At 43.9% G+C, this 22,500-nt stretch overlaps 1 protein-coding gene and 1 long non-coding RNA gene across 5 annotated transcripts in view; one reads left to right on the top strand and one right to left on the bottom strand.

Moving 5' to 3' along the window:
• Positions 1 to 22,500, bottom strand: part of LOC149975193 (uncharacterized) — a 356,113-nt gene that overhangs the window by 52,907 nt on the left and 280,706 nt on the right. The window lies entirely within an intron of this gene.
• LOC110497689 (A-kinase anchoring protein 6) overlaps positions 1 to 22,500 on the top strand; it is a 197,822-nt gene that overhangs the window by 68,725 nt on the left and 106,597 nt on the right. For all 4 annotated transcript variants that reach the window (XM_036954675.2, XM_036954676.2, XM_036954677.2 and 1 more), the window contains 2 exons: positions 6,414 to 6,510; positions 8,625 to 8,800. In XM_036954675.2, the coding sequence (XP_036810570.1) occupies positions 6,414 to 6,510; positions 8,625 to 8,800 (273 nt within the window). The remainder of the gene's footprint in view (positions 1 to 6,413; positions 6,511 to 8,624; positions 8,801 to 22,500) is intronic.

Raw genomic sequence — 22,500 nt, 5'->3', positions numbered from 1 at the left:
TTCACTCCCGCTCTATCTAGGTAGGAATGTTTTTGTGAATGATGTCCAAAAACGATTGGAAGAATCCACTATAACATGAATACACTGTAAAAACAAACAACAACAAAAAAACATTTAAAAAAAACCCCACAAATGTAGTTCTTTCAACTGATTATTATTAAGTAACTGGCTCCACAGTCTTTTATTTTTGTTTAATCAACTTTTAGGTCCAAGTGTTACCTGAACTAAAAACTGTTGGCCCAAACTTAGCTCTAACTTGGAGAACTTTGTCAAAAATGTAGTCAATTTAAAAGGATGTGTTTGCTCAGCTTATCTCATGTGTTCATTCAATTATAAATGAACAATTGGGCATCTTAACTAAGAAAAAGGCTGTGCAACTGGTTACACACACACACACACACTCAAACTGTGCTTTTAACATGCAATGTTTTCAGCTTACATATTTGACACACGTTGACATACATGATTGCATTGTGCGTGTTCATTTATACAGTAATTATTATCAATATGTCATCACCTGGGATTTGAACTCACAACCTCTTGGTTCATGGCATTCCTATCTTCCTGCTACGACACCATGTCTGTGTCAGTTATCAGTTAATCTGACTCTTCTCTCATAATTGAAGACTGGAATGCTATTAACCAATAGGTTTTGAGTTCAAATCCCAGGTGATGACATGTTGAATATTAATGACTGTATAAATGAACACGCACAATGTAATCATGAATGTCAATGTATGTCAAATATGTAAGCTGAAAACATTGCACACTGTGTGTGTAACTAGTTCCACGGCCTTTGTTTAGGTAAGATGCCCAAATAATAATTGTATAGTTGAATGAACATATGAGACTATTTGAGCAAACGCATAATTTTAAGTAGACAGATTTTTTTTTGCATACATTTTCTCATGTTGGAGCTACGTTTGGGCCAACTAAAAATGTTAAGTTCAGGTAACACCTGACCTGACTCACTTTGACCAAAAGGTTAGTAAACAACAGTATATGGATCAGCATCAGATGTTTTGGGTTTGCGTCCCAAATGGCACCTTATCCACCTTCTCCCCTGTATAGTGCACTGCTTTCAAAGTGGTGCTCTATATAGGGGATAGGGTGCACTACATACAGTACCTTCAGAAAGTATTCACACTCCTTGACTTTTTCCACATTTTCTGTTGTGTTACAGCCTGAATGTAAAATGGATTATATAGAGATTTTGTGTCAGTTGCCTACCCACACACCCCATAATGTCTAAGTGGATTTCTGTTTTTAGAAATGTTTACAAATGAATAAAAAATGAAAAAGCTGAAATGTCTTGAGTCAGTAAGTATTCAACCCCTTTGTTATGACAAGCCTAAATACGTTTAGGAATAAAAAATATCTTAACACGTCACGTAATAAATTGCGTGGACTCAGTGGTGGAAAAAATACCCAATTGTCATACTTGAGTAAAAGTAAAGATATCTTCATAGAAAATGGCTGAAGTAAAAGTGAAAGTCACCCAGTAAAATACTACTTGAGTAAAAGTCTAAAAGTATTTGGTTTTTAATATACTTAAGTATCAAAAGTAAAAGTATAACTAATTTCTAATTCCTTATATTAAGCGAACCAAACGGCACCATTTAAAAAAAAATGTATGGATAACCAGGGGCACACTCCAACACTCAGACATCATTTACAAATGAAGCATGTGTTTAGTGAGTCCACCAGATCAGAGGCAGTAGGGACGTCCAGGGATGTTCTCTTGATAAGTGCGTGAATTTGATTATTTTCCAGTCCTACTAAGCATTCAAAATGTAATGAGTACTTTTGTGTGTCAGAGAAAACGTAAAGTAAAAAGTATAGAATTTTGTCAAAAATATAAATAGTAAAGTACAGTTACCCCTCAAAAACGAGTATTTTCACTTAAGTACTTCACACCACTGCATGGAGTAACAAGTCACATAAGTTGCATGGACTCACTCTGTGTGCAAAAATAGTGTTTTTTGAATGACTACCTCATCTCTGTACCCCACACATACAATTATCTGTAAGGTCCCTCAGTCGAGCAGTGAATTTCAAACACAGATTCAACCACAAAGACCAGGGAGGTTTTCCAATGCCTCGCAAAGTAGGGCACCTATTGGTAGATGGGTAAACATTTAAAAAGCAGACAGTGAATATCCCTTTGAGCATGGTGTTTATTAATGACACTTTGGATGGTGTATCAATACACCCAGTATTGCCGGAGAGGAAGGAAACTGATAAGGGATTTCACCATGAGGCCAACAGTTACAGAGTTTAATGGCTGTGATGGGAGAAAACTGACGATGGATCAACAACATTGTAGTTACTCCACAATACCAACCTAAATGGCAGAGTGAAAAGAAGGAAGCCTGTACAGAATAAAAATATTACAAAACATGCGTCATGTTTGCAATATGGCGCTAAAGTAAAACTGCACAAAATGTAGCAAAGAAATGATCTTAATGTCCTGAATACAAAGCGTTATGTTTGGGGCAAATCCAATATAAAACATTACTGAGTACGACTCTTCCTATTTTCAAGCATAGTGGTGGTTGCATCATGTTATGGGTATGCTTGCCACCATCAAGGACTACACTAGGGAGTTTTTTGGGATAAAAATAAACGGAGTAGAACTAAGCACAGGCAAAATCCTAGAGGAAAACCTGGTTCTTTCTGCTTTCCACCAGACACTGGGAGATAAATTCATCTTTCAGCAGGATAGTAACCTAAAACACAAGGTCAAATCTACACTGGAGTTGCTTACCAAGACAACAGTGAATGTTGGCCTGCTTACAGTTTGGACTTAAATCTATGACAAGACCTGAAAATGGTTGACTAGCAATGATCAACAACCAACTTGACAGAGCTTGAAGAATAAAACATAAATAATGTGCAAATATTGTACAATCCAGGTGTGCAAAGCTCTTAGAGACTTACCCAGAAAGATATCATCTGTAATCGATGCCAAAGGTTACAGATGATGTGTTGACATGTGTTGACTCAGGGGTGTGAATACTTAAGTAAATGAGATATTTATGTATTTCATTTTCAATACATTTGACAAAATGTCTCAAAACATGTTTTCACGTTGTCATTATGGGGTATTGTGTGTTGATAGGTTAAAAATATATATACATTTCATTTATTTTGAATTCAGGCTGTAATAAAAGAAAATGTGCAATAAGTCAAGGGGTATGTATGCTTTCTGAAGGCACTATAGGGATAGGGTGCCATTGCTGACGGGGCCTTGCTGGGAGTGTGAACAACTCCATCTCGGCTGTTTTGCTGTCCCTGGATCAGCGTTAGAGCGAGTCAACGAGGGCATATTTTAGTTTAGTGCGGTGTCCCATTCCCCTTCATCCATCTCGCCCAGCGGAGTAGAGCTGGGCCTCGTTCTTTGCTCCTCTCCCTGCTTTCTCGGCGGCAAGCCGTCAGATACAGTTAGCCAGGGCTGTGTTGGCTCGGCACACCTTCAGCATGCTGGTCAGATCACACCAGGCCCTAATCGCCAGCAACAGGCCGGCCCAAGATCTGAGGAGATGAGAATCTAAGGCGAAGATGGCTCCAGGCGCCTCGCTGCATCACTCCCCTGGGACCCCTCTGCCCCCCCCTCTTGATTCACCCCCCTCTGTACGCACATCCTCGACCCTCTCCAACCCCCACCTCCCTCCACCCCCTAACCACCCATCACATCTTCAAAAGCACAGCCCCACCTCCCTCCAGGTCCCAGCATAATGTTCTCTCCCTCTCTCTCACTCCCCATCTCTCTCTCTCTCTCTCTCTCTCTCACTCCCCATATCTCTCTCTCTCCACTTTGATTACTCTTAGCACCACGAGAGCACTCGGCTCTGCACCGGCTCCTTGGGTATTATCAAAACCAATCAACATGAAAGTTTTCATAGCAGCACCCACGGAGAGATGGGATTGAGGGGGAAGAGTATTGGGGGAAAGAGAGACGGGAGAGAGAAAGAGGAGTGTTTGGGGTATTTTTAAAGAGAATAACAATAGCGGAATTGAGACATCACAGTAATAAGGGCGCTTGGGGGAATATTGAACAAGTTGGAGAGTTAGGGGATGGGTGGATGATAGATCCCTTTAAGCAGGGTCGGCCCGCTCATTAGGCAGGATTAGGATGGCCGCCTACGGCGGCAGATTGACGAGGGCGGCATTTTGAACTAAACTGACTAAGATGTACCTCCAACAACACATAAACATTCACATAATTCTGCCCAAAAACAATGACAATTTCTCTCAACCAGTGGCCTATGTGATTTTTAGGTGAGCGCTGATGCTGTAAGCAACTCCCACGTTGTCAAAGGCAGGGAGGCAAATGATGTATCTTGTCCATTCTGAGCGCGGGAAGAGATGCATCGCTGCAGCGCTCCACCAACATTACGTCAAAACAATGATCTGACATAAATCATGTATCAGATATAGCATATGGTTACAAGAGTATGTGGCCTTTTCTGTAGCCTACAGACTGGAGAGAAAGTGGATGACAATGTAGTGAGAGAAACTTCTTTCACATTGTTACAGGTTTCTACCATCATGTAGCCTGACCTAAATGGCGCCCGATCAAATAAAATATATGAAAATGTGCTGGACATGTTAACAAACAACATATCCTAAAAACAGGACAGGTCAAAGTGAAATGGACAGTATGTAATGTACAATCAGGCTACTCACAACTGCTGCCCAGGAGTTTCATCCCGTGGGCTCAATGGTCATGATCAGTGGTTTCAACTTTGTATCACTCATGTTTTACGAGCTGATCATAGCAAAAAAATAAAAATACTTCTACATTTCCCGCTGTGTAAACTCGTTGCAACTAAGCTGAGGACAACTCCTGATAAAGTTGGGTAGCAGATATTTAGAGCTTAAATTGATTAGTCACAGGAATGTGGACGAATAAAGCCAATGTTTTACAAACAGTGGGCCTACAACATGGATGGGCATTCATAAAATTCCATTGGAGGCCAAGATGGTAGGCTATTAAGCACATATTGACGCCAACTTCTTTTTTTGGTTCTGTCTGGATCGGCCATCTTTTTTTTGTTGGTGTTTTACAAACGGTAGGCCTACCATTTAGATGGGCATTCCTAAAATAACATTTCAGGCGACAATGTAGGCCAGGGGTGGGCAACGCCAGTCCTCTGGGACCTGATTGGTGTCACACTTTTGCCCCAGCTAACACATCTGACAGTAATAATCAACTAATCATGATCTTCAGTTCAGGATGCAATTAGTTTCATCAGCTGTGTTGATTAGGGACGTCCCCCGAGGACTGGAGTTGCCCATCCCTGTTGTAGGCTATTCCTCAGTAAGCACGGACCGACTCTGGCGCATTTTGGGTGTCTTTTTTTTTTGTGCAGTCTTGACTGTCCTTGTTTTCCACATCCACGGACTTTGTTTTTTTGGTCCGTTCAAGACGAAATCTGAATTAATTATAGATGTCTATGTTTGGGTCAAGTTTTGTCTAAGTCTGGACCAGCCTTGATATGGCCCAAACGTAGACGTCTATAAATTACATATTTTCAACTTCAGAACAGAAAATGAACTTGATTTCAATGTCCAGAAAATACGTATTTTAGACGTCTTTTCAACGTTATTTTGCTTACTGGGACTATTCTTGTTGGAACTGCAATTTTTTTGTCTCGACTAGGGCAGCAGAATGTCCAGGACCGGCCCTGCCTTTAAGGGATGGAGGAGTGATCTGTTGGAAGAGGGGGATTCTAGAGCAACTGGGGTGTGGGCCACAAAAAATCTGAACTCATCATGAGGGGCCACATTAGCTTGTGGGTCTGCGTACTCACATCCATACCCCCCACCTTGTGAGCAAAACATTTCCCCCTCATGACAGCGAAAATATTTACGTTTTAAAGTTAATTTGCCATGAGGCATAGATAAGATGTTGCTGTTTTAAAGCAAGTTTGTTGCAATTTTTCAAGTTTTGCCATGGGACGGAGAAAAGATTTTGCAATTTTACTGCTAATTTCCTGCAATTCTACACATTTTGCCATAGGATGGAAGCAAATGTTTGCAGTTTTTAATATGGTAACTGATTTCCAATATTTCATGGACTTGTGGGATTGTACCAGGGGTGTTAAATATGAGTTTATACACTTGTGTGCTTTGTGTATAAGTGTGTGAATTAGTATTAGTATCATTTTCATGTTTTTTTTTTGTTGTTCTGATGCTCAAAAACACATTGCATGTGTTTATGTTTGAGGGTGTGTGGTATCTTGTTTATTACAGAGAGAAATTAACATGTAACATCTAGTAAGTTGACTGTTGTGAGGTGTCGTCATGTGTGTCATATTGTGTCTGGTTCTACAGAGCTTCAAGCTGAATGTGGACAGTCACTGTTCCCTGAAAGACTGTGTACTAATACATTGTGTCTGGTTCTACAGAGCTTCAAGCTGAACGTGGACAGTCACTGTTCCCTGAAAGACTGTGTACTGGAAGAAGGCAGGCAGCTGCTGGAAGTCATCATCTCCCACAAATCAGGTGCGGCTCTCACTGCTCTCAACCCTCACATTTATTATTAATGTTTATATTAACATACTGACCTTCAGAATGTATAAATCTTAAAGTAACCGCTTCTCAAGCAAGGGGAAGGGGGAAAGAAACTGCCTTTTTCAACATACATTACCAATGGCATTCTATCTGCAGTGGATTGAGCGAGTGAGTGAGTGAGTCCGGGCAGGCTGGGAGAGATTGGTGCTTGTGACTGGGTCGAGAAATGATAGAGAGGAGAGGTGGAGAGTGAAAGGGGTGGAGAGGGAGAGAAATGATAGAGAGGAGAGAGAGCGAGGTGCCATGTACTGTATATGAAGAGAGGGAGTAAGAGAGAGAAAAAGAGAGGGAGGAGGCACTGTGTATATGAAGAGAGGTGGAATTAGGAACAGCAGGACTTGAGTCAGAGGCCATCATCCAGACGTTCTCTCCTCTCTGCTGGGCCGATTATTCACCTAAAGCATCCAGCCAGCCAGCCAGCCAAGCGCTCAGCAAATGTACAAATCCGCTAAGCTGACCTCCCAGTTGGCGAGTTGTCTCCTCGCTGGCTCTTAAGCTGCCCACCATTAAAAATGCAGATGGTCTCCAGGATCCTGGAGCTGTTTGAAAAGCTCTGACAGGAGAGAGGAGAAGAGAGGAGAGGTGAGAAGAGCCCTACTGTGATTCACTAGAATCAGCTCTCTCCCATTCTCTCTCTCTCTCTCTCTCTCTCTCCCTCCCTTCTTTCATCCACATCTCATCTGCATTGGTTCCTAGTACCTTCACTCGCTTACTATTGGGCGACACAATTCTTAGCAAATCTCTCCCCCTACTTCCCGCACTGCAGACACTAATACCGGTTTCCTAGCAACTCTGCAGATCAGTCATGATAATTCCACAGGTATGAGCAGTGTGTGACATTGTTGAGCAGCCAGTCACTCAATAGATACTACAGTCAGTGTGTTTGTGCGTGTACATGCATATGTGCGTGCCTTTGTGCGTGCGTGTGGATTACAGGGTCACATTCTGCCCTGGCTCATTCATCTTGATTTGCACTTTTTAATTACTTTGAACAAACAGGATTTGGGTGAATCATGGCTGCTGGTAGAAAGACAGGGCTGGAGTAACATGCTGATGGTTCTGCAGGTGTGGGAAGGGATTAACTCTAAACCAGCGACTCATCACATGCAGTACACATACTGGTGTGTACATATACATTAGTGAACATAGTACAGGGCAGATCACGTAGGCATCTGTGTTCAGCATAGAGAGAGCAAGGTGGACCACTGAAGAATGCATGGTGATATCAAATGAAGAGCATTACTACCTCACTCAGGCTATGGAATCCCTTTCTAAAGACCGATGAAGAAGGTATACAATTACTATGATGATGGGTCAAATAGTTGATCATAATAAAATGCTAAATATCAGTACATACAGAGGCATGAATGAAGGATTTTAACAGGGTTGGTTGGATAAGTCAAAGACTGGATGTTGGCCATTCCTCTCATTTCTCTCTCTCTCTCTCTCTCTCTCTCTCTCTCTCTCTCTCTCTCTCTTTCTTTACCCCGCCCTGCCTTGCTCTCTCTCTCTCTCTCTCTGAGTCTCGGTCTCCTCCATCCTTCCCTCTCTCTCTTTATTTCCCCTGCCCCGCCCCTCCCTTTTTCTCTCTCTCTCTCTCTCTCTCTCTCTCTCTCTCTCTCTCTCTCTCTCTCTCTCTCTCTCTCTCTCTCTTTATTTCCCCCGCCCCGCCCCTCCCTTTTTCTCTCTCTCTCTCTCTCTCTCTCTCTCTCTCTGGGTCTCGGTCTCCTCCATCCTTCCCTCTCTCTCTCTCTTTCTTTACCTCGCCCTGCCCTGCCCTGCCCTGCCTTGCTCTCTCTCTCTCGCTCTCTCTCTCTCTCTCTCTCTCTCTCTCTCTCTCTCTCTCTGGGTCTCGGTCTCCTCCATCCTTCCCCTCTCTCTCTATCTCTCTCTCTCTCTCTCTCTCCCTCTCTCTCTTTATTTCCCCGCCCCTCCCTCTTTCTCTCTCTCTCTCTTGGTCTCCTACATTCTTCCCTCCCTCTCTATCTTTAATATATCTTCTCTCCCTCTCCCTCCCCCTCTCTCTCTCTTTATTATCTGTCCAGGCCTGAGGGACATGCTCCAGATGACCGTACACCAGTGGCAGGAGCTCCAGAGGCAGATCCGCCGCCAGCACAGCTGGATGCTGCGCACTCTGGATGCCATCAAAGCCCACATCCTGGCCACTGAGGCTGAGGCCTCTCAGGAGGCAGAGACCACGGGTCCACTAGCCAGCCCCAAGGTAAACTGGCTGCATGCAGACTCCATTTCCCCCCTCATATCCCCCATTTCCCACCTCCCAACCGCCACCACCTGCCTGCCCCGCCCGCGTGCCTGTCCGCTTGCCACTGACTGAAGTCCACCCGCTCTCCCTCTCGTCTCCTCTTCCTCTAGCCCACGGCTATCCAGTGCTCACTCAGCAAAATAAACAAACAGAAGGGGGAGATGGGAAGGGTTGCTGCTATTAGCATAAGAAACAGCTAAAGCTTCCCAGTTAGAAGTTACTGGGCATGGGAAGGAGGGAGGGAGGGACACGTAGTTGTGCATGATGTGAATATGAAATATTTCAGAAATGAACTCTAAAGCAATGGTGGTGGTAGCATGAATAATTTGACAAGACAAAATGCAACAAACGCACACACACGCACGGGGGCAACAGACACAAAATTCACACACAATTATTTGTAGCTCAAAATGTGTGAAACCCAATTTATGTTCCTTGCATTTAATGTGTAATTACCGGCGTAGTCATTCTAGGTTACGATTGCTCATTGTTTAATTGCCAATTGTGATTTGGTAATTACGCTCAGATCTGATTTTGGTGGAAGGAGGCATCCTTTCCACTTACCCAGAGAGGCAGAGAGAGAGAGAGAGAAATGTATTTGTGTTTGTGCATCAGAAGGATATGAGCAGCCATGTCAGAGCACCAGCACAGCTCGGCTGGATTTCCCAAGGGGCCGTGCGACGTGGAGGTGCAATCTTCACAGCATCGCTCCTCGCTCTTCCTTCTTCTGACCATAATCTCTTCTTCTTCATCTGAACCAAATGAGAAACACAATCCCTTTTTTCCTCCCATGCATAGCATAGCCAGCTGGCTATCTGTACAGTGTCTCCTTTTCTTTCCCCTCCTCCTCTCCTCTCTCCTCCTCTCCTCTCTCCTCCTCTCCCCTCCTCTCCTCCCCCTTCCTCTCCCCTCCTCTCCTCTCCCCTCCTCTCTTCTCCCCTCCTCTCCCCTCCTCTCCTCCCCCCTCCTCTCCTCTCCCCTCCTCTCTTCCCCCCTCCTCTCCTCTCCCCTCCTCCCCTCTCCAGGTATTTTACTTTAGTAGTGGGCACGGCGCATCCCTCTTTCCTCTTCGTAGGCGACGACATAAATAATCCTGCTGCTTTTAAATTGTTTTGTTGCAATTAGAAATCACCACAATCAGTGTGATCAGTCAGCTCTGACATCCATTAGCCGCTTGGTTACAGCAAATTAACACAGAGACGAGCCAGTGATTCATTATCCCATAGCTGTTAATGACGATCAGATGCATTGCCTAATTAGAGCGCGGCCATTGTGGTGGGGGGAAGGTCAGGGAAGGAGCCACAAATCTCCTCTCAGCACTGTGTGTATGGACCCGTCCTGACTCTTTGGGGGGCACGGGGGTTGGGTAAATACCATAGGAGGATGTTGACGGGAGCAGGATGAGAGGTGTCATCTTCTGGATAGAGGGATGACGGGGTGACGTCATCCGAATGGTGGGATGATAAAGTCACGGGTTTCGTCCAACAGGTGGTGTTTGTGGTTCATCCATCAGGCATTATCAACGTAGGAGGTTTGCCTGAAGATCTTTAATGCTCTTTTAATGCGCGTGCTGCGGAGATGTTAGCTTGTTATAATGGTGGCCTTGTGTACTTCATATAGCTCATGTACTTAAGCTTTATACGTTGGGAATTTATTGTGAAATCAAACATCAACCTAGTTATAATGGAGAACATAGGAAAATGGCTTCCTTCTACGACGACGCTCTTTCTTTCCGGTGTCCCATTCATTCCTAATGTTCCTAAAAACAACAGGTGCTCTTTGAGGTCATTAATTCGAGCCTGTGTAAAAATGCCACATAGAAGAGCAATGCGACATGTCACTGGGGTAATAACGTGTGAGATGAAGACACTAACGTTGCCCCCACCACGCATTAAGGTGTGTATAAAGCAAGGTGCGTCTCTCCTGGCGGCCATAACGGTTTGTTGTTATTGCGGAGACCATATGCTCCTCTCTGCCGTCTCCCTCGTTGATGTTCCCGAGTCTGAATCATTTTCCATGGGACCATAAAGTTTTTAACATGGCTGGATGCTGGTCAAATGGTAATCCTGAGGGAACCCTGTCTTGTTTAGTTATTCTCCTCTAATTAAATTGTTGGGGAAGATCACAGAGCGGAGAGAGCGAGAGGAGAGCGAGAGGAGAGAGAGAGGAGAGAGGGAGGAGAGCGAGAGGAGAGAGAGAGGAGAGAGAGAGGAGAGAGAGAGGAGAGAGAGAGGAGAGAGGGAGGAGAGAGAGAGGAGAGAGAGAGGAGAGAGAGAGGAGAGAGGGAGGAGAGCGGGAGGAGAGCGAGAGGAGAGAGAGAGGAGAGAGGGAGGAGAGCGAGAGGAGAGCGAGAGGAGAGAGAGAGGAGAGAGGGAGGAGAGCGAGAGGAGAGAGAGAGGAGAGAGAGAGGAGAGAGGGAGGAGAGAGGGAGGAGAGAGAGAGGAGAGAGAGAGGAGAGAGAGAGGAGAGAGGGAGGAGAGCGGGAGGAGAGAGAGAGGAGAGAGAGAGGAGAGAGAGAGGAGAGAGGGAGGAGAGCGGGAGGAGAGAGAGAGGAGAGAGGGAGGAGAGAGGGAGGAGAGAGAGAGGAGAGAGAGAGGAGAGAGAGAGGAGAGAGGGAGGAGAGCGGGAGGAGAGAGCATGTAATGATAAACAGCTCGGAGCTTCAACACTTCAACGCTTCAGTCTCAATAACAAGCTGCTGCTTCTCAAAATCCCCTGGCAAATAATGATACTCCAGAGCTGCATCCCAAATGGCTCCCTATTCCCTATATAGTGCACTACATTTGACCAGGGCCATAGGGTTTTGGTCAAAAGTAGAGCACTATATAAGGATTAGCGTGCCATTTGGGATGCACACCAGACTGTTGGTGTTCATGGTGACGAAGAAGGTAGCATTTGTATTTCATACAGTACAAGGCAAAGCTAAGCATGCTTTATACAGAGTTATGGAAGAACATAGTATCTGTACGTGATTCATGGAAATGTCACAGAATATCAGTTAAGAGGGGAGAGATTACTCTTACAAGAGAACTTTCGTGTGTGTTCAGATTGTCCCTGTGATTTTAACATGGATTGAATATTATTGTGGAATTGTAAAGCTGTGTTCTGAGTCAACTAGGCCATATTCCAAATGGTACCCTATTCCCTATGGGCCCTGGCCAAAAGTAGTGCACTATATAGGGAATAGGGAGCCATTTGGGATGCTGCTCTACTCTCTGGTGGCGGTGGTGTGTGATGCCTTTCTCCCTGAGCCTTGGTGGTTTGGACCTGAAGAAGAGTGCAATATACAAGAGCTTAGCAGGATACCGTCAGAGCATACTGTCTGTCACATTACAGGCGTTGCTGTAGGCTCTGTCTCCATGCCTTTGACTCACTCTCTCTCACAGAACGGGAAGGTGTTGACCACACAAACAAACAAACATGCATGGACTCACGCACACAGATGCGTATATATACACACACCTAGTGTAGGTTAGGTCTTGGAGGAAGTCTTTCAATGTCCAATGGTCAATGTCTGCCGTGATTCTCCTTTCACCTCCTCTTCATGCACCAATGGGCACACTGTTCACAGCATGACACAGCCATAGTTTAGCACAGCCCCAGCAGAGCCCAGCCACAGCATAGCCCAGCACATCCACAGCCCCGTCATCAACTCTTCCTCCATTTGCGGTTATCATTCCTCCTCAGGTGGAGAAGCTGGTGGATTCTTGTGGATCCTCTCTCTGAGACAAAAGATTATGCAATTTTAACATTTTCAACATGGAGGAAATTTGTGAAAGTGCAGCAGAATTGTCAGCTAACATCATTGACATCCATGGAAAAAGTGGCGGTGTGTGTTATTTGTCCAAAATAGCATGCTGTAGATCTTGTGTCAGTCAGTCAGTCAGTCAGTTTGTCCAGCCGCCTGTCAGTCAGTCTGTGCCCAGAGTTGGAACGTACCATATCTCCCTGGAGGCAGGGGTGGTTGGACCTTTCTTCCTCTCAGTAACCCCATCACTCTCTCATTGATCCCTTCAGATTAGACCATGTTCGTTTGGTCACAGGGGACATAAATCCAGTTAACCAGCTTGACGAAACAGCCCCCAGTCAGTGACCAAACGACACCCGGCACTCTGGCATATTTGTTGCCATTACCATGCCTCACATTACAGCAAAGTTTATCAGAGTAGGTGTTGTGTCCCCCTACCTACTCCTGCCTCCGTCGCCCCAAGTGATAGAATATCTAGCTCCTCAGAGTGGGATTATTCAGGTCATCTGAGCCCTGCCAGGTGTCAGTGGCATATACTTATGCTGGCCTGCCTGTGTGTCTATGTATGTATGTATGTAAAATCAATGGGGCCTTATCTGCCGCTGCTCCCAGACAGCTTGTCTGCCCCGAGGCCCCAATTTCAACCAGCCAGCCTGGCTGACTGCAGCGCAGCGGGGGGAGGGACATGGAGGGGGGGGGGGGGGGGGCATGAGGATGAGAGGTGGCAGGGGGAGGGTGGTGGGAGGGAGAATAACAGGAGGGGAGGAGGGCCCACCGTTGTCATCATCATCCCCCATTCTGCTCACTGGGCATATGTTAAGGGCCATGCCACACCAGTGATATGCCACACCACCATGCTGCATATGGAGTGGGTCTTAGGTATATCAAGGTACAGCACGCTTAGACCTGACCCCAGGTTATTACTGCCTGGTGAAAATGTAATTAAAGGAAGTGGAGTGTCACTTTAAAGCAGGACAGGGACATTTCCGGGGAGACTTTTTAGTCTGGGCGGACTGCTGCCTGGCTCCCATCAGCCCCTTATGGGTAGATGTTCAGAGTTCACCCGGCTTTATGACTTAGTTTGTGTTGGATGGTGAGGCAGTAACTTTTCCATTAGGTATGACTATTTTGACTTTGTAGAATAGTTTAGTTGGTGAGTTCTGCCAAGCCTTTTATTGTGGAGATAAGTTATTTTGAATATGATAATCAATGTTTTGTGAAATAAATCTAAATATGCATTCTGAAACAAGTGTCAGGAAACTGTCGTTTCATGCCCCTTATAGTTGAGAATTCACATGCTCTCTTTTGACTGGTTTAAACCAGCAACTGTGTTTCTACATTGAGTATGGATTGCTTTGGTTATTAACAATCTATAATAATGTATCAAATTATTAGACTCCTCTCTTGACATGTACACTGCCTTCAGAAAGTATTCATACCCCTTGACTTATTCCACATTTTGTTCTCTTACAACCTGAATTCAAAATTGATTAAATATGTTTTCTTTCTTCTTTCACGCTGCCAATTAGGTTAGTATTGTGGAGTAACTACAATGTTGTTGATCCATCCTTACTTTTCTCCTATCACAGCCATTAAACTCTGTAAATCAGGGTTTTCCCAACTGGTGGCCCACAAGCCCCTCAAGTTTTCTGTGGTATTTCAAATGCTTTCTTGTTGGATATAAAAGACTGTAAAAACACGAGCAGATCAGCTCCAAGTGATTTTAATGTTGGAAATCTGTTCCAAAGTATTCCCATGCAAAATACAGAGTTATATGTGAACGTACACAAATGTAAGAATGGTTTGAAATGATTATGTTTTCGTCAAATGTTGTATCTGTTAACAAACTATAGTTTTGGCAAGTCGGTTAGGACATATACTTTGTGTATGACTCAAGTAATTTTCAAGTAAACTATTGTTTACAGACAGATTATTTCACTTATAATTCACTGTATCACAATTCTAGTGGGTCAGAAGTCTACATACGCTAAGTTGATTGTGCCTTTAAACAGCTTGGAAAATTCCAGAAAATGATGTTATGGCTTTAGAAGCTTCTGATAGACTAATTGACATCATTTGAGTCAATTGGAGCTCTATCTGTGGATGTATTTCAAGGCCTACCTTCAAACTCATTGCCTCTTTGCTTGATATCATGGGAAAATCAAAAGAAATCAACCAAGACCTCAGAAAAAATTGTAGACCTCCACAAGTCTGGTTCATTCTTGGAAGCAATTTCCAAATGCCTGAAGGTACCACGTTCATCTGTACAAACAATAGTACGCAGGTATAAACACCATGGGACCACGCAGCCGTCATACCGCTCTGGAAGGAGTCTGTCTCCTAGAGATGAACGTACTTTGGTGTGAAAAGTGCAAATCAATCCCAGAACAACAGCAAAGGAAGATGCTGGAGGAAACAGGTACAAAAGTATCTATATCCACAGTAAACGAGTCCTATATCGACATAACCTGAAAGGCTGCTCAGCAAGGAAGAAGCCATTACTCCAAAACCCCCAGAAAAATGCCAGACTGCGGTTTGCAATTGCACATGGGGACAAAGATCGTACTTTTTAGAGAAATGTCCTCTGGTCTGATGAAACAAAAATAGAACTGTTTGGCCATAATGACCATCATTATGTTTGGAGGAAAAAAGGGGAGGCTTGCAAGCCGAAGAATAACATCCCAACCGTGAAGCATGGGGGTGGCAACATCATGTTGTGGGGGTTCTTTGCTGCAGGAGGGACTGGTGCACTTCACAAAATAGATATCTTCATGAGGGAGGAAAATGATGTGGATATACTGAAGCAACATCTCAGGACATCAGTCAGGAAACTAAAGCTTGGTCACAAATGTGTCTTCCAAATGGTCAGTGACCCCAAGCATACTTCCAAAGTTGTGTCAAAATGGCTTAAGGTCAACAAAGTCAAGGTATTGGAGTGGCCATCACAATGACCTCAATCCTATGGAAAATTTGTGGGCAGAACTGAAAAAGCGTGTGCGAGCAAGAAGGCCATTAAACCTGACTCAGTTACACCAGCTCTGTCAGGAGGAATGGGCCAAAATTCACCCAACTTATTGTGGGAAGCTTGTGGAAGGCTAACTGAATCGTTTGACCCAAGTTAAACAATTTAAAGGCAATGCTAGAAAATACTAATTGAGTGTAAGTAAACTTCTGACCCACTGAGAATGTGATGAAAGAAATAAAAGCTGAAATAAATCATACTATTATTTTGACATTTCACATTCTTAAAATATAGTGGTTATCCTAACTGACCTAAGACAGGGAATTTCTACTAGGATTAAATGTCAGGAATTGTGAAAAACTGAATTGAAATGTTTTTGGCTAAGGTGTATGTAAACTTCTAACTTCAACTGTATGTAAGAATGCTGTTTATTGACTATAGCTCAGCATTCAACACCATAGTACCCTCCAAGCTCATCATCATGCCCTGGGCAACTGGGTTCTGGACTTCCTGACGGGCCGCCCCCCCCAGTTGGTGAAGGTAGGAAACATCACCTCCACTCCGCTGATCCTCAACACTGGGGCCCCACAAGGGTGCGTAATCGGCTCCCTCCTGTACTCCCTGTTCACCCATGACTAATGGCCATGCACCCATTTAACTCAATCATCAAGTTTGCAGACAACACAACAGTAGTAGGCTGAGTAGTAGGAGGTGAGGGCTCTGGGAGTGTGGTGCCTGGAAAACAACCACTCACTCAACGTCAATAAAACAAAGTAGATGATCGTGGACTTCAGGAAACAGCAGAGGTTGCACCCCCCTATCTACATTGACGAGACCGCAATGGAGAAGGTGGAAAGCTTCAAATTCCTTGGCGTACACATCGCTGACAAACTGAAATGGACCACCCACACAGATAGTGTGGTGAAGTGGGCGCAACAGAGCCTTTTCAACCTCAGGAGGCTAAAGAAATGTGGCTTGTCACCTAAAACCCTCACACTTTTACAGATGCACAATTGAAAGCATCCTGTCAGGCTGTTTCACCGCATGGTACGGCAACTGCACCGCCCACAACCGCAAGGCTCTCCAGAGGGTGGTGCAGTCTGCCCAACGCATTACTGGGTGCAAACTACCCGCCCTCCAGGACACCTACAGCATCCGATGTCACAGGATGTCCAAAAAGATCATCAAGGACATCAACCACCAAGGCCCTGCCTATTCATCCCACTATCATCCATAAGGCGAGGTCAGTACAGGTGCATCAAAGATGTGACCGAGAACCTGAAAAACAGCTTCTATCTCGCCATCAGACTGTTAAACAGCCATCACTAGCTGCTGCCTTTAGGCATAGACTAGAAATCACTGGCCACTTATCTGGCATTACTCATCTCATGTGTATACTGTATTCTTTGCTATTCTATGGTATCTTAATCACTTAATGTTTACATATTTGGCATTACTCATCTCAAATGTATATACTGTTTTCTATACTATTCTACTGTGTCTTAGTCCGTTCCGCTCTGACATCGCTCGTCCATATGTATATAGTCTTAATTCATTCCTACCTAGATTTGTGTGTATTGGGTATATGTTGTGTAATTTGTTAGATATTACTTGTTAGATATTACTGCACTGTCAGAGCTAGAAGCACAAGTATTTCGCTACACCCGCAATAACATCTGCTAATCATGTGTATGTGACCAATACAATTTGATTTGATTTGAACTGTTTTAGTCACCTTTGGCCTCATGGTGAAATCCCTGAGCGGTTTTCTTCCTCTCCAGCAACTGAGTTAGGAAGGACGCCTGTATCTTTGTAGTGACTGGGTGTATTGATACACCATCCAACCTGTAATTAATAGCTTCATCATGTTCAACGGGATTTTCATTGTCTGCTTTTCATTTTTTTCAACCAATAAGTTCCCTTTTTTGCGAGTCATTGAAAAACCTCCCTGGTCTTTGTGGTTGAATCTGTGTTTGTAATTCACTGCTCGACTGAGGGACCTTACAGATAATTGTATGTGGACTACAGAGATCTTGTTACTCCTGAACGTATTTAGGCTTGCCATAACTAAGGGGTTGAATACTTATTGACATTTCAGCTTTTAATTTTCATGGCATTTTTTGAATATTTCCACTTTGACATAATGGGAGACTGTGTGAAGGCCATTATCTACATTTTTTCATTTTAAATTCAGGCTGTAACACAACAACATGTGGAACAAGTCAATTCTTTCTGAAGCCCTCTGCAATTGCTGCCACATTCGAGGCTGCTGTCCTGGAATTCATATCTACATCCCTTTATCTAGGGCCACGTTCACATCAATTCTTGAATTAGTTCAACTATATCAAACTCCTAAATAACTGCTATCTACCTCTCTAAAGTGTTTCTGTCTTTTAAATGAGAAATGCAAATAATCAGATATCCAAATAAGAAATAATGAATGTATGCCAGGGTCTCTCTGGCAGTATTAGCATGCAAAGGTACTCTAAATGGAATGTACAAAGTGTGCTAAAATGACACACCTCTAAGTGACTTTTGCCCAAAGACAATTGAAATTTCTCCCCAAAAAGTTAATGGTGCTATTTCTTTTTACAGACATTTATCAAATATTGAATTAAAAGGATGATAGAAATGAATATGCAGTAAAGCCTGCTGTCACGTCCCAGCGTTTGAAAATGATCCATGACTTTTACACAAAATACTAGCATAGGTGAAACGTTTATAGTAGGGCGTTGTGTTGCAGCTCTGTGCAGTCTGTTTATTGAGATGGTGAATGAAGATGTACTGGCCCCTGCCCTTCTTCCTCTGGTTTCTTTGTGTAGCCTAGTTGTCTATTTCAGAAATGAACATTACTCTAAATCTAGTACAATTTAAACACCTTCTTATGAACAAATGATTTCCCATTCATTCTGCTTCTAAATGTGAATGAAGCAACAATCCAAACTTCGCTGCTCAGCATCCACTGTGTGGCTTCATCTTTGATGGCACCTTATGGGGCCCTTGTCAAATGTAGTGCACTACCGTATAAGGAATAGACTGCCGTTTCAGACGCAACCAATGACCTCGTCCGAGTGCTTTTGCGCGACTTCGTTACTTTTCTTCAATCTTCTATCCCCTGGCTGTGTTATTGTGTGCAGCTGAAGTCCGCTAGAAAATCAAAACCAGATTTTATTCTTTTTTTTTCATTTGTATTCTGCCTTCGACACTTGGCAATCGGATCAAAGATTACCCAACTTGCTTGCAAATAAAAGCAACGAGGAGGCACTTCAGGCTGTAATTATTAGAATCAGAGTGAGATTTTTTTTTGTGCCGAAAATGCGGAGCTCTATTGGAGCCTATTAGTTTGATTCCCTTTGTGGTTTGCTGGGTGTCCACATGTCAGGGCTGCTAATGCCTAATGAATTCTATCAAACTAAATACAATCAGGTCCAATCTGATAGGCATGGATGGGGATATATGAACACAGTGTGACGGCTAGGCTCTTGATATTGCTTGAAGTGAAGAGCTCATGCAGCTTCGGCGTTAGAGAAAAATGATTGCTTTATAATGTGTTGCCTGAGTAGTACAGCAGTGGTAACTTAAGTTAAAACACAGTGCAAACTCAACTGGTCTCAACTGTGGTTGCTGTCCTTGTACAATGAATGGCAAATGAAGTGCTTCAATGAGAATGTTCTGAGAAAGAATTCTTAAAATAGAATGCTCTTAACTCATCTGTGTGTTGATATCTAGATTCATACGAACGGGGGTATATTACCAAATAGTAAACAGTGTTTACTCTTCAAACAATATGTTACACAGTCGACAGAGACACAGAAGGAGTTTTGGCTTACGGTATTGTTTGTTCCTCTCCTAACATAGGGCTTCCTCAGATGACTCTCATCCAACTGTAATCCAACAATGACAATATTATTCACAGACAGGGATTTCTGTATTCTCAAGAAAGCCCTGCCCGTTCTCTGGTGGAGCGCGAGCGCATAATCCCTCTTCTAAAAGTCAGAGCAGACCCACAGTATCTCGCTGTACAGTATGGTGACCGTTAACTATCTTTTTAATATTTCATGTTTTGTTCTAATCAAAAATGAAATGGTTGAGCTAAACATCTGATTGGACTGTGGGAAGGGAGGGGGTGAAGGAGCTGATTGCATTGGATCCTGGGGCTATTTGCTAAGATTATGTCCCAAATGGCACCCTATTCCCTATGTAGTGCACTACTTTTGACCTGGGGTCAAGGAATAGGGTGCCATTTGGGGCGTACCCTAACGGCCTTTCTACACTACAGCCATCGGGCATCCGGCCTTGCCATCAGCCATTGAGGGAATGCTTCCTTTGAAATCAATAGACGCTGCTATACTGCCCACGTTGCTTTGCGTCCAATGGCAGCATCCGAGCTCAAGAACCGCGCATGAATTCTATCTTGTGAATTCAAATCGTGAGAAATAAAGTCGATTTTTGGCTGGTTTCTGGTATTTCAGGTAGAACGTCACATTGACACAAAGCTGATGGCGATGCAGCACTGCACGTGTGGTCCAGCTGAAGCGTAAGCCTCCTCCTGAAGAAGTAGTGCGCGGTAATAACGGCACGGCTCCTTCTTTTCTTCTTCCTCCCTCCATTCCTCATTCCCTCCTCTCTCTCAGGACCCAGCAATTACCCTTAAGTCAGTGTGGAATAATTGTCAATGAATATTTAACAAGGCTTCAGTGGAAGCATAGGCATCAGAGAAGCATCAACTGCTATACTGTATTATTAATATAGGGAATTGTTACAGATACAGTGTAGAGAGTCACTGGACCACACCATGCAGTGGATTAGCAATTGGGAAAATGACGAAGCAGGTTCAGGAATAAATAAAGTGGGCTTCAAAAACATAATGGAGCCAGTGAGTTAAAAGAGGCACATTATGCAGCTGCTGTAAAACATGACAAAAGATGTCTATGTCATTCAATCAAACAGATAGCGGAAACATCACTAAAGCATTCCATCAGCCCCACCCCAGCCTCAGTCACAACTTTCAAGATCAAGTCCTCCCTCCCTGTATGTACCTACCTGATGTTCATTCTCAGCTGAATGTTCCAAAAAATATTCTAATCAGGAGTGCTTATAGCCAATCTGGTCAACATAAAACTGTCGGCAGTGTTATGAAATATGGGAGGTGGAATTACCTTATCCCTGTGATGATTTAACATGCCTCACAGGTGAAAGACAAAAACATGTCCCATCAGCCATCACTCCCTCCCTTCCTCTGTCAGTCCTCAATGAATGTCAGACGCGCTTCAGATGGATCCTTTACCCCCCCCTCTCTCACTCGCTCTCTCACTTTCTCTCTCCTTATCTTCCTTTCTCTCTCTCTCCTTCTCTCACTCTCTCTCTCACTTTCTCTCTCTCTCCTTTATCTTCCCTTCTCCCTCTCTCTCTCTCCCTCTCTCTCTCTCTCTCTCTCCTTCTCTCACTCTCTCTCTCACTTTCTCTCTCTCTCCTTTATCTTCCCTTCTCCCTCTCTCTCTCTCTCTCACTTTCTCTCTCTCTCTCCTTATCTCACTCTCTCTCTCACTTTCTCTCTCTCTCTCCTTATCTTCCTTTCTCTCTCTCTCACACTTTCTCTCTCTCTCCTTTATCTTCCCTTCTCCCTCTCTCTCTCTCTCTCTCCCTCTCTCTCTCTCTCTCTCTCTCTCTCTCTCTCTCTCTCTCTCTCTCTCTCCCTCTCTCTGTCTCAATCTGTCTCTCCCTCTCTACCTCTCCCTCCCTACTTCTCCCTACCTCCTCCTTGGAGTGTTGTAAAATTCTAATGTCTGTCCTCTGGTTCTGTCCTCCCTGAAATCTGGCCAAAGCGCAGAAGGAAAGATAGCTGCCATACCTGAAAAGCAATGCACACAGATACACAAAAGGGGAAAGGACTCAGTCATGAAGTGACGTTCTGTTCCTCAGAGGAAAGATAAATGACATCCAATGAGTCCTATCTTCTGTATTCGGAATTCATGTATTCTATATGTACTTTACAATACAGTAGATAGACAGGGAAAGAAATGGTCTGCCACTGCGTTTTAGCTCTTTGATGATCCATAATGATTTCTCCTTTGGTTTTATAGCGAGCTTTGACAGATGCTCTGAGTAGTAAAATGTTATTATTGTCACAAACCTGGCCATGGTGATTAGACGCCTCTTTGTTTGTGCTTGAATCGTTTTAATGTAGACACCAGCAGGGAACAAGCAGGCAACACACTGTGTGTGCGTGTGTGCGTGTGTGCGTGTGTGCGTGTGTGCGTGTGTGTGCGTGTGTGCGTGTGTGCGTGTGTGCGTGTGTGTGTGTGTGTGTGTGTGTGTGTGTGCGTGCGTGCGTGTGTAAATCCCCATGACAAAATCCACCTGTGTACTTCATCCTGAAGTAAAATGATATCAGATTACTATATTATTGTGATATCGTATACGTTACTATGGTATTGCAGTGGCAAGTCACTAGCTACAAACTCTGCATGAGAGCTGGCAGAAAATGTAGCCGGTTTCTAGGCTGATCTTCACCTGTGTGAGTACTATTGTTTTGGGGTTTATTCCTTTAGAAAGTTTCCAAATTCCTCCAGGTTCAAATGTTATTTAAAGGATTCAGCCCTGAATTCCCCCTGTTTCCTCCGTCTCCTCCTCGGCTGGTGGAAAAGCATTATTGGCATTGTCAACACAGCTGAAATGCTAAGAATTATTGTACAAACAGAATGGCTTGTCTCCCGGATTACTTTTGATTTATGTTCCAGCTTTGATATTGGAAATAAGTAGAAGGGTGTCCTTGAACACCACTGTTAGTAAAGCAAAGAGAAGAGATTACTTTGGAAGGAGAAGCAGAATAAATGGGCTCTATGTTAGGAGAGGAGGAATGTTTGATTCCCACGTCTAGTGGCTGTGGAGAATCAGGAGGACTGCGTAGTGCTCTGTTCTGTGATGTTTGGACCATTGCTACAGTAC

The sequence above is a fragment of the Oncorhynchus mykiss genome, chromosome 19 (assembly GCF_057628025.1).
Source record: "Oncorhynchus mykiss isolate SJ-2025 chromosome 19, ASM5762802v1, whole genome shotgun sequence".
Lineage (NCBI taxonomy): Eukaryota > Metazoa > Chordata > Actinopteri > Salmoniformes > Salmonidae > Oncorhynchus > Oncorhynchus mykiss.
This window is presented reverse-complemented; position numbering and strand designations above follow the sequence as displayed.